Raw genomic sequence first — 12,405 nt, 5'->3', positions numbered from 1 at the left:
GTGCCAGGGTTGGCCAAAACTGGTCCTCAAGAGCCACTAACCGGGCAGGTATTAGGGATATCCCTGCTTCAGCACAGGTGGCTCAGTCATTTTGACAGAGCCACTGATATATTCAACCCTCTGTAATATATAATAATAATTATGATATTTTATTTGAACGGTGCCAACATATTCCGCGGCGCAGTACAATGTGAGAGGACAATAACATTGTATGACGAGAGGTTACATATATGTTTAGACAAACTGAGACAATAGAATACACAATCCCCAAAAGCTCTAACTCCAGAACCCACCACATCATATATATATATACGTAAAAAGGAGTATCCTAGCAACGCCAGACGCCACATACGGGTGATCCAACAGGACTACAGACACTGCGCATCCGCAGGACTTTTTCAAATTTGCGGTAGCAGCATTATAGAGATCGCCCGGGGCTCAGGTTTGGCAGGATGTTGCCTGTTTTAATTGTTTTGGGGTCAATTGTATGATTGTCACATGTGGGATTTAGGTATATATGTTAATTCACTGTCATTTCCTCACTGCACCACCCTCCATCCTGAGGGAGGTCCCGTTTTGGGACTGAAACATTGGTATTCTGTGCCTTGTTACCAATACATGTCTTTCACCTGCTTATGCCTGAGTGCTGTCTCCTGATTTTGTGTTACATGGTATCATTATTCTCTCTCTCTCTCTCTTTCTCTCTCTCCCCCCTTCTCTCTCTCTCTCTCTCTCTCTCTTCTCTCTCTCTCTCTCTCTCTCTCTCTCTCTCTCCTCTCTCTCGCTATCTCTCTCTCTCCTTTCTATCTCCTTCTCTCTCTCTCTTCTCTCTCTCTCTTCTCTCTCTCTCCTTTCTCTCTCCTCTCCTTCTCTCTCTCTCTCCTTCTCTCTCTCCTCTGTCTCTCTCTCTCCTCTCCTCTCTCTCTCTCTCTCCTCTCCTCTCCTCTCTCTCTCTCCTCTCTCTCTCTCTCTCTCCTCTCTCTCTCTCTCTCTCTCTCTCTCTCTCCTCTCACTCTCTCTCTCTCTCTCTCCTTCTCTCTCTCTCTCTCTCCTTCTCTCTCTCCTCTGTCTCTCTCTCCTCTGTCTCTCTCTCTCCTCTCTCTCTCTCTCTCCTCTCCTCTCTCTCTCTCCTCTCTCTCTCCTCTCTCTCTCTCTCTCTCTCTCTCTCTCTCTCTCTCTCTCTCTCTCTCTCTCTCTTCTCTCTCTCTCCTTCTCTCTCTCTCCTTCTCTCTCTCTCCTCTCTCTCTCTCTCCTCTCTCTCTCTCCTCTCTCTCTCTCTCTCTCTCCTTCTCTCTCTCTCCTCTCTCTCTTCTCTCTCTCTCCTTCTCTCTCTCTCTCTCCTTCTCTCTCTCCTCTCTCTCTCGCTCTCCTTCTCTCTCTCTCCTTCTCTCTCTCTTCCTTCTCCCTCTCCCTTAAACCCTGGAGGAGGGGCCACTAACCTAAGTAACTGATCTTTTAGTAGCAGGTTCTTGCCATGTTCCTGTGTAGTACAGACCCACTGAGGTCATTCTCCTCCAGCAGAGGTAAATCAGAATTTGCATAGGTAGTGTTTGGACCTGCGTCCTGATCATGCCTTGATGTGGCTTATGACGCTTTGGCCAAAGGATTTAACTAAATGACCCTTACTCACTTATTATTGAAGTATTTAACGATGTATTTTGTCACATTGGATGAAGCATTGGGTAATACCCTAGTGCCTAAACGCGTAAGGGTTAAAACACTGATTGCGCTGAGCCTGGACCTTGCTCTATCTCTGTCTGTTACTACAGAAGGGAGCTGCGAACTGAGGGGAAGTATACTGCTGTGCCGGGGACCGTTGTGTGGACGCACACCATCGAAGCTACGTGGCTGTGCATGCGGAAGGGATATCCTGCACCTCTAGCTGCAAGATTGGAGCTCCGTACCGGCAGGAGAATCACAAGGGACCCGAGTTCATGTTCAATGCGCATAATTCACTGATTTGTTGTGAGTGGCCTGATTTCTAGTATATTTCTATATCTTAAAACACACCTGCATAACGAAGCCTTTGGGTACAGTAGTTCAATAGCTGACAGTATACACCCTCAGATGCACTGACCGTGGCCCCTTCCAGACGTACTTCCCAGAGCACCCTCCGTCTGGAAATTCTCCCTACTTATCACTTTGATTTTAAGCTCTTCAGGCACGGACTCACTTGGTTTGTGGAATATTTCTGTGCTCATATTTTTATTTTTGTGACTATTCTGCCTTCTATTCGCTTATCTTTCTGTATTGCAGGCTGGATATTGGAGGGCCCCCTGACTCCGGACACTGTTGGTTCTAAAACCTGGTATAACTTTGGAATCTGAACTATTTAATGTTGATGTGTAACTATCTTTTTATGTGTAACGCCAGAGCAATAATGTTATAATTGGAGGAGTTGGTACACAGACACTAGAAGAAATAAGATGCCCAACAAGGGACATCTCTTGTGTTAAACTCAATTTATTGATTGTACTGTAGTATTGAAGGTAAGATTAGAAAAGCTGATTTTATCTTGCACACGAGTAGTTATATCTCTAAATTACTCCGGTCTCCTTCCTTTCTTTTTTGTCCAACAAAGTAAAAAGAGACACGATTTGGCCAGCTGAGTTTTGAAGAATTAGAAGGATGTCCCAACAGGAACCACCTTTAGCATCTCTTAGCTCCGAGGAATATTAAGAGGAAGCACTGGAAAAATATGTCTATATTCAGTTTGGAACCTGCAGTATTGGCAAACACCGTTGTATTTGTTAGATTCAAAGTCATTAAAAAATGACCTCTCGCTACCCTACGTCATGAGTGAGGAAATCCAAACACAGGCCTATTGTTATATCTAAGAATATGCTTATTATTCAATGACAAATAATATGCCCAGTGTGCTTTATTGTTCAACCATCACATTCTGGGTATCTTTAACGTTAGACTGTGGTATACTGAGGAACAATGGGAAAGATTCACTGAATGTGGGGTATCACCCCATAACGGGGCCTATATCTCCTGAGGTAGGGGGTTCTCGGAACTGAAACCAATGCGGTTCAGCTCAGAAGACCCCTGCTCATGTATACTACTATTAAAAATCATATTTGCACAGCACGATCGCCTGTAAGAGCCGTGCATTGAGACGCAGCGTCTCCTTGCAGTTCTTACAGGCTGCTTTGTTTATAATAGTTATCGTGCTAAATAACTTTTAGCACGATAACAGGGGGGAAAAAGGTGAGCGTGCGCTATGGCCCTTTGGCCAAGGCGGCCGTAAACGCGCCGAGCAGCCTTAGTGAATAGCGCTTATGGCTTCAGCCTTTTGCGGCCAAGCGATATAACACATTTTAGCGCTACTTAACGTAGCTTAGTGAATCGGCCCCAATGTCTTTCTATTTCTCCACCACACACACAATGGGGGTTATGCACTAAGCAGTGATAAGTGCTTTTAAGTGAGATAAAAAGCCATTATAGTGTGATACTGCCTGCTGTTAGATTCACAAAGCAGTGATAAGTCTTTTAAGTGATATAAATGCCTTTATAGCACGATACTGCAGTGTTATCACTGCTTGTGAATCTCACAGCAGGCAGTATCACGCTATAAAGGCATTTATCTCACCTAAAAGCATTTATCACTGCTTAGTGCATAGCACCCAGAAATCCCATTTATCACTGCTTAGTGCATAAGCACCCATTGTCTCATGTATTTTACTTAAATGCTCATGTTTCTCCCTCTCTCCTCTCCCCCTAGCATGTCACCCTGTCCCCCGGCTTCTCTCTTCAAACAGTGTGTCTCTCTTTCTCCCCAGCGTGTTCTTTCTCCCCAGAGTTTCTCTCCTTCCAGTTTATGTCTCTCTTTTCCCCCAGCATGTCTCTCTCTCCCCAGCATGTCTCTCTCTCCCCCAGCATGTCTCTCTCTTCTCCCCCCAGCATGTCTCTCTTTCTCCCTCAGAATATCTCTCTCCCCCCCAGCATCTCTTTCCTCTCCCCCCAGCATGTCTTGCTCTAATACTAGGCATGACGCAGGATCAGGGTTATTCATTAAAATGAGATAGTGCCGATCAGGCACTGCCACACGGAAACACACTGCCTGATTAGCAATACCACACTTTAATGAATGACCCCGTTGAGTTTGTCCTGCGTTGCCGCCTGCACTGTAAACACAGAACAGCAGAAGGGAGAGCTTTGCATGTTACTCCATTAGTTGTATCTCCGTGGGGCTTTCGGGCCCCCGAGCCCAGTGACTAATAAAACAATAATGTCACTTAGTAATTGCACTTCCTTGTCAGCCTTTCACAAGAAGATCTGTGCTGCCAATATTTGGTGAATGCGTGTTGTTCAGTGACAGTCCCAGAATCCCGGCTCTTTAACCCGTTTCTACTTTGATTTGAGAATAAACGGTCCATTAGAATCATTTGACACCAACAAATATATGAGACCCTCCAGTGCGGGCGGTGGCGGGCGTGCAAGCGTGCGGGCGTACGGCGTGCCGGCGTGCGGGTGTGCGGGCGTGCGGGCGTGCTGGCATGCCGGCGTGCGGGTGTGCGGGGCGTGCAAGTGTGCGGGCGTGCGGGCGTGCAAGCGTACGGGCATGTGGGCGTGCAAGCGTGCGGGCGTGCGGGGGGTGTGCGGGCGTGTGGGGCGTGCCGGCGTGCGGGCGTGCAAGCGTGCGGGGTGTGCGGGCGTGCAAGCGTGCGGGCGTGCAAGCGTGCGGGCGTGCGGGTGTGCGGGGCGTGCAAGCGTACGGGTGTGCGGGCGTGTGGGCGTGCAAGCGTGCGGGCGTGCGGGGGTGTGCGGGCGTGCGGGCCTGCCGGCGTGCCGGCTGTGTGGGGTGTGCGGGCGTGCGGGCGTGCAAGCGTGCGGGCGTGCAAGCGTGCGGGTGTGCGGGCGTGCGGGCGTGCGGGTGTGCGGGCGTGCAAGCGTGCGGGTGTGCGGCGTGCGGGCGTGCAAGCGTGCGGGCGTGCAGGCGTGCGGGTGGGCGTGCGGGGCGTGCGGGCGTGCGGGCGTGCGGGCGTGGTCCCAAACTCAATGGCATTAAATATTATCAAATTAAGGAGGGGGAGTGAAAGCTTCCAAAAATGGGACAAACGGTTTAACTTGTGATTTTGATGTAAATGAAGTTCGAATAACGTATTCCCTGAAAGCAATGTGTGTAATCTGCAGGAAGGAATCACACACGTTTTCCAATTGAACCAAACTGAAGAAATGTTTGTGGTCCGGTACCATCAATAACGTTAATATTAGTTCAACCTATTTGGCCACAATCATGATATAAGGAAACAAGCAGGAAGAAGGTAATATGTGAGCTCACACATTTCAAAACATCTTCTTGGAAACGTTACATATATCTGGCATTGTCAGTCATTTAATGGGGGTGTGTTCGTTGGGAATAGGTGTATTTAAGGAATGACTGAAAACAATGGTCGTTCTACATATCTGAATAGCAGGTCATTTATCTGCTGTACTTTCGTCACGTTTCGCTCTATACTGAAAAACTGACAGCAAAATAACCACAATAATGGAGAGAAATCATGAGAAAAATCAACATGGCTTACTTAACCAAGGAGAGGAAAATGAGATGGTGAGATGGTATTTAAATATATATATATAAATATATATATATATATATATATATATATATATATATATATATATATGTGTGTGTGTGTGTGTGTGTGCGCGTGTGTGCTCGTGTGAGCGTGTGTAAAAAAGCTATAGTAACAGCAGTAATATAAAGCTCAAAATGTCAAATCTACAATGTTACTTGTACTAAACTAGACTAAATGATAGAAGATTGTATTTAAAAATATGTGAAATTAAATTACAAAGATTATAATTAACTATATATATATATCAGCGCAATGTAATGGGGGTAATTGTGTGTGTGTGTATTGTTTTTTTCACAACATACTTCCTGACTTCTGTCCATTTACAGCTGGGAGGAGGAGGGATTTTTGCAATTCTATAACTTTTTAATATTCCTCAATTTATGACCAAAACCCCCCTAATGACGTGCAAGACCCTGCAGACATTTTCATTAGTTCTTCACATAAAGTCAACTTTAAAGAATTAGCAAGTTACTGAAAGTTCTAGTAATTATATTGTTCATAAAGAAGAAGAAGAGATTTGTCCAATAAAGTGCATCAGAACCTATAAGAAATATACACCAAAGTGGTAAAAAAAATCAATGCTTTTCTAAGCCTTTCATTTACTTTATTTACTTAAATTTTTAAGTTGTTTCAAGCTTTTTCATGGGCAAGAGATTATTTACTACCCTGCAGAAAGGTTTACCCCATGCAATAGATTTGTTCCATTTGAAAGTATATATCTATATATCTGCACTTCTTCAATTACAGAGCCTATAAAAGAAAATGGGTCTCTTCCATTCATTAATATAATTGGATTTTGATGTCACTGATAATAAATTCAGTGTGGTTTACATTTGGGAAAAACCTGACAGGCATAGGGTAAACACACCTTGGGTGTTCTATAAACTATTTTAGCATTGTATTTCAGGGCGTGTTTATTTCCTTATCAATATTAAACTCTTTGTTGCCCAAGGACACAGAAACAAAATAAAATAGTTGCCCCTGTATAATATTGGGAAGGGAGGAACTTAAGTACATTTTTCAGTTTGATGGTATTGTATTCCATGTGGAATTGAATAATTCTTTCTACAGTATATACTAATGGTTCCATATCAGCAAATATTGATTAACTGGCACTGCTGTGTTAATCAATGATGTCATTCTGTAACTTGGTTAAAGACTTATGAACACAAATCAACAAATTTAAAAAGCCACGTTTTTATGCTTATACTTTTCGTGCGTTTATGCGAACTTTGCAAATTTCACCCATTTCAATTCAACGAAAATGTTTGCTCCAGTACAAAGTTTGCAAAGCGTTTGCTGAGAGCTAAAAGTCAATGGGATTTGCAGGTTTAATTCGTTTTCTTTACTTTAGGTTCTGACATTCGATAGAGGGTGCTATGTTCCTTCTTTAAAAGAGTGAAATAGTAACATTTGAGCAATTTGGCCGATTAAAATCTTGGCACTAAAAGTTTGATTCAAGTTCTCACCATTTTGTAAAAAACTTTTTGGAAAGTTTAATTGAAAACAACCACAAAGTATATCTCGGTAGGTTCATACAACATGTTAGATAGATCTATTGAGATTGTGTGAATTAAAAAGAAAATGAAATGGAGAAAAATATATGATAACTTTTATATACTTATTGGATCAACAAATGGTTTACAGCAGGGGTCTCAAACTCAGTCCTCAAGGGCCACAAACAAGCAAGCTTTTATGGATATCCCTGCTTCAGCACAGGTGGCTCAGCATACAAGCGTCCGGACATGGATACATTGTGAGAAGTGGCCTACAGTATTAACTTAACCCACAGGGAAAGATGCCAAATATTAGCAGAAGAAAGAATAAAAAAAATTAATAAACAAGGATAATGCAATAAGAGATATAACTGGGAGTCTTTACATTCACAAAACCATTTACAAATGTGGGGAAAGTTTCTGCAAACCGTACTTGAACATGTCTTGTATTAATTATTGTCACAGACACAATAATCATTTCCGTATAAACAATGTGACAGTGATTGAATCTGTTCCAACTCGATGAATGATTCTTACACCCACTCAGTACATGGGATTGTAGAGTTGTGTTGCACTTATAAGGACATCTTTACATAATTAATAGGAAGAAGGCATTGTGCCTACCACAAATTTGAAATTGTGCTACTAGACAACATGATTTACTACCTTAATGCAATGAACACAATAACTAATTGTATACTGTATGTGGTGCAATCTAAAACACACACAGGCCTTTTATGTTGCGTGTGCGAATCCGTGTGGTTGGCATGTCACATGGTACAGTGTCACTAATTAAATAAACAATGCACCCTTTCTTAAGAGCAATCACAAAATTCAGCACAGGATCTGGAACATGAACAAGTGCACTGAATACAAGAAAAATACTTACACCTCCCATTAGAAAGGGTTTACGCTCTTATACAAAGGTACTTCTGTATAAATAAACATATTGAAAAGTTAAATAACAAAGAAAAAATAACTGTACTAAAGTTGGAACGTCCAACTGTTAAGGGGTTAAATGGTAATGTCTGACATGATTAATTTGTGCTGTGGGACCTGACATGTTTAAGATATTGCAGTTTAAATAAATGAAATATCATTCATTATTCCCTTTTACTATCTCTACAGGAAACCTTTGGTTACAAGACACAGCCATATAGAAGAGCAGTCTGTATTCTGGGCTATATGTTCTCCTGCGGCTTTCTCTGGCTTTTATTCTATTGGAAGCCGGAGTGGCATGTGTGGGCACATTGTATTACGTGTAGTTTGCAAGAAGCGGATACTGTGTTGCTAAAAACCACCGTAAGTCTATGCACTGTTATATACTATGCTTTTCTGTATCACTTTATCACTTTATCACTTCTCCCCTCCCCCAGGAAATGCTATGACTGGAAATCTAAATACAATACACAAGCAAAATACTATTATATATAATAGTGGAAATACTATTATAACCAGTGCCGCCAACAGAAATCGTGGGGCCTAGGACAAACATTTTAAGCAGCCCCCCCCCCCTCCCGTGTCAGCGGTATTGCGAGCCCCCCCCCCCCCCCCATTTCCCACCTCACGAGCCCCCTCTCTTCCCCCCCCTCTTCCCATATATTTCTCTCCCCTGCGTCTCACTCTTGGGGCCTATGCAGAGAGCAGCGCTTTTTAAAATTGGAGAGGGGAATAAAAAGTAGGTTTAATGGAGAGTTTTATTCTCCATATGCAGAAATGGGCGAAATCCGCTATTTTTAGCATTACTGCATGTGGAGAATTGTAAATGAGGAGATGCGCGCAGGTGAAAGGGGAAAAAAAAAATCGCGCATTTTTTTTTTTCCCTATAGCCGGCGAGCTCCTGCTTTTTGCCAACTTTAGTTGGCGGAGAAAATTGAAGAAAACCGCGCCAAAAACAGCCGCTAGATGGCGAGCGCGCCTTTCTGAATTCGGATATTTTTCAGACTGGCGAGATGTAGTTTCTCGCCAGCCGCGTGGCGAGATTTTCAAATAGAAAAAAAAAAATGGCGCGTTTTTCCTACCTCGCAATTTTCAGCTGTTTTTTGCTCAATTTTCTCCGGAAAATGGCGAGATTTTAAATAGCGCTGCTCTCTGCATGAGGCCCTTACTCCCTCTTTTCATCACTCACCCTATCTCTCCCTCCGTCAATTACCCCATGCTCACTCATTCCCTCCCCCCTCACAAAATTCCCCCCACAATATATATACCAAAAAACTTCCCACCCCCCAATGCGAGAATCTTCCCACCCCCAAATGCATACAAAAAACCCACCTACCCAATCCAAATAAAAAAACAATACATATAACCCCCTCATACATAGTCATGCACAAACACACACACACACATACACACACACACACACACACACACACACACACACACACACACACACACATACGCGCACACACCATATAAAAAAACAAGCCTCCCCAATACATATAAAAAATACCCCAACCCATATAAAAATACCCCCAAGCCCCCAATACATATAAAATTTCCCCCAAGCCCCAATTAATATAACAAGACTCCCACTCCCCCAATACATATAAAGAGACCCCCACTCCCCCAATACATATAAAAAGACCCCCACTCCCCCAATACATATAAAAGACCCCCACTCCCCCCAATACATATAAAAAGACCCCCACTCCCCCCAATACATATAAAAAGACCCCCCACTCCCCCCAATACATATAAAGAGACCCCAACTCCCCCCAATACATATAAAAAGACCCCCACTCCCCCCAATACATATAAAAGACCCCCACTCCCCCAATACATATAAAGAGACCCCCACTCCCCCAATACATATAAAGAGACCCCCACTCCCCCAATACATATAACAAGACCCCCACTCCCCCTAATACATATAACAAGACCCCCACTCCCCCAATACATATAACAAGACCCCCACTCCCCCAATACATATAACAAGACCCCCACTCCCCCCAATACATATAACAAGACCCCCACTCCCCCCAATACATATAACAAGACCCCCACTCCCCCAATACATATAACAAGACCCCCACTCCCCCAATACATATAACAAGACCCCCACTCCCCCCAATACATATAACAAGACCCCCACTCCCCCAATACATATAACAAGACCCCCACTCCCCCAATACATATAACAAGACCCCCACTCCCCCCAATACATATAACAAGACCCCACTTCCCCAATACATATAACAAGACCCCCACTCCCCCCAATACAGATATAAAAAAAGTAGTTATACTTTGGGGATGGTCGGGACCAGTGGCTGCGGGGACCGGCGGCCGGTCTGAGGAGCCACCTGGCTGGGGAGGGCGCTGGGGGGAAGGATCCTAGAAAGACCTGAGACTGAGGGGTGAGGAAGTATGCCGGGTGGTAGGGCCTGGATGGGGGAGCTGAGAGGATGCCGGTAGGGGCCTGGGGATGGTGGGGGGAGGGGGGCTGGGGAGAGCGCGGGTGAAGGCCCGGCCGCCAGGGCCCCTACTGCAGGGGGAGCTGAGTGGATGATGGGCGGGGCTGAGTGGATGATGGGTGGGGGGGAGCTGAGTGGATGATGGGGGTGGGGAGCTGAGTGGATGATGGGGGGGGGGCTGGGGACAGTGGGAGGGGCTGAGGAGCGTGGCTGGGGACTCGGGGAGAGTGTGGGTTAAGGCCCAGGGGAGCAAAAATGATGGCCATTTTTTTCAGACACTTTTTTCTTTTTTATTGACATAATTGCCCTGATTTTAACTAATACAAAATGAATCAGTTTAACTGCAAAATGCTATTGGCCTCTATAGCCGCGATATTATAACTCAGGGGTTCTCAACTCCAGTACTCAAGGGCCACCAACAGGTCAGGTTTTAAGGATATCCCTGCTTGTGGGGTCTTCAGGACTGGACTTGAGAATCCCTGTTATAACTCATACCAACATCACACAATGACCACTAGCAATGTGTAAATATGTCTCAGTTCCCTTTCTGAAAATGTTTTTTTCTAGAATTTTGCATATTTATAATGATTTATATGCAAAACCATCATCAACCTTAAGTGAATCGCTGAGATGGGAACTGTATAGTCCTCACTTGTGCTCCATACAGACCCTTCTTCACCCTATGTCATGATGTTATCGATATGAGCACAGACATTGAGACGGTCGCATTGGGGATAACTGATGCTCAGTATGGAAATACCAATCAAGATGCCCAATTCCCATCAAGAGACAGTACACAACCCCACAGTATCACTCAGTCTCTACACAGTCGAGTTCCAATGTGCTGCATTCTTGTGTGTTTGTGCCCTACTTATTGCATTAGCAGTAAAGAGTTTCAAGCAAACTAGCTGACAAGAGTATTTTTCTCACCGGAACTTGCAGTGCATTATTAGTTGTTAAAACTTGTCAAATGCTAATGAAACTTGATAATTTCACAAAATATTCTAAAGTAGTTCAAGTGCAAAATTCGCCATATTTCCAAACTTGTGCAGAAGTTTCTCACATCTCTAATGACTGCCATCATTGTATGTATGTATGTCTTTATTTGTATAGCGCCATAAATGTACATAGCGCTTCACAGTAGTAATACATGTCATATAAATAACAAATATAAATAACAGATCATGGGAATAAGTGCTTCAGACATACTGTAAAAGTAACATTAAGGAAGGAGTCCCTGCTCCGAGGAGCTTACAATCTAATTGGTAGGTAGGGAGAACGTACAGAGACAGTAGGAGGGAATACTAGTAAGTGCGTCTGCAGGGGGCCAAGCTTTATGTGTCATGTGTCCATGATTATCCAGTGCTACTCATATGCTTCTTTAAGCAGATGTGTCTTAAGGTGGGTCTTAAAGGTGGATAGCGAGGGGGCTAGTCGGGTATTGAGGGGAAGGGCATTCCAGAGGTGTGGGGCAGAAAGTGAGAAAGGTTTAAGGCGAGAGAGAGCTTTAGATACAAAGGGGGTAGAAAGAAGACATCCTTGAGAAGAACGCAAGAGTCGTGATGGTGCATAGTGAGAAATTAGGGCTGAGATGTAAGGAGGGGCAGAAGAATGTAAATCATTAACCCTTTGTACTTTACTCATAAGCTTGCTAAACTATGCAATGCATGCCAGCTGTTACACTCCGAATACGCATCGCCATGGCTTCTATTTTCATTTCTTTTTTTGCATAGGATGAATTTGAACAATATTGCAGGAAAAAGGTGATGTGGATTCAATTGCAAAACTTGAATATATCAAAGACAACCACATGTGCACAGCCAGTGATCGCTGACAGCAAATCCATCATCAGTAAAGCCATTCAAAAGCCAGACTTAAAGGTCAATGAGGATCCCAGGGGATCTGTTATATGTT

At 43.9% G+C, this 12,405-nt stretch overlaps 1 protein-coding gene across 1 annotated transcript in view; it reads left to right on the top strand.

Annotated features, from left to right (window-relative positions):
• The first annotated feature begins 5,418 nt into the window (after positions 1-5,418).
• Positions 5,419-12,405, top strand: part of LOC142466204 (putative cation-transporting ATPase 13A4) — a 50,177-nt gene continuing 43,190 nt past the window's right edge. The window contains exons 1-3 of the mRNA XM_075571089.1: positions 5,419-5,557; positions 8,210-8,383; positions 12,225-12,371. Coding sequence (XP_075427204.1) covers positions 5,495-5,557; positions 8,210-8,383; positions 12,225-12,371 — 384 coding nt within the window. The 5' untranslated portion in view covers positions 5,419-5,494. The remainder of the gene's footprint in view (positions 5,558-8,209; positions 8,384-12,224; positions 12,372-12,405) is intronic.

The sequence above is a fragment of the Ascaphus truei genome, chromosome 14, assembly GCF_040206685.1.
Source record: "Ascaphus truei isolate aAscTru1 chromosome 14, aAscTru1.hap1, whole genome shotgun sequence".
Taxonomy (NCBI): domain Eukaryota; kingdom Metazoa; phylum Chordata; class Amphibia; order Anura; family Ascaphidae; genus Ascaphus; species Ascaphus truei.
The sequence above is the reverse complement of the archived record's forward strand: the minus strand, read 5'-3'. Positions and strand labels throughout refer to the sequence as shown.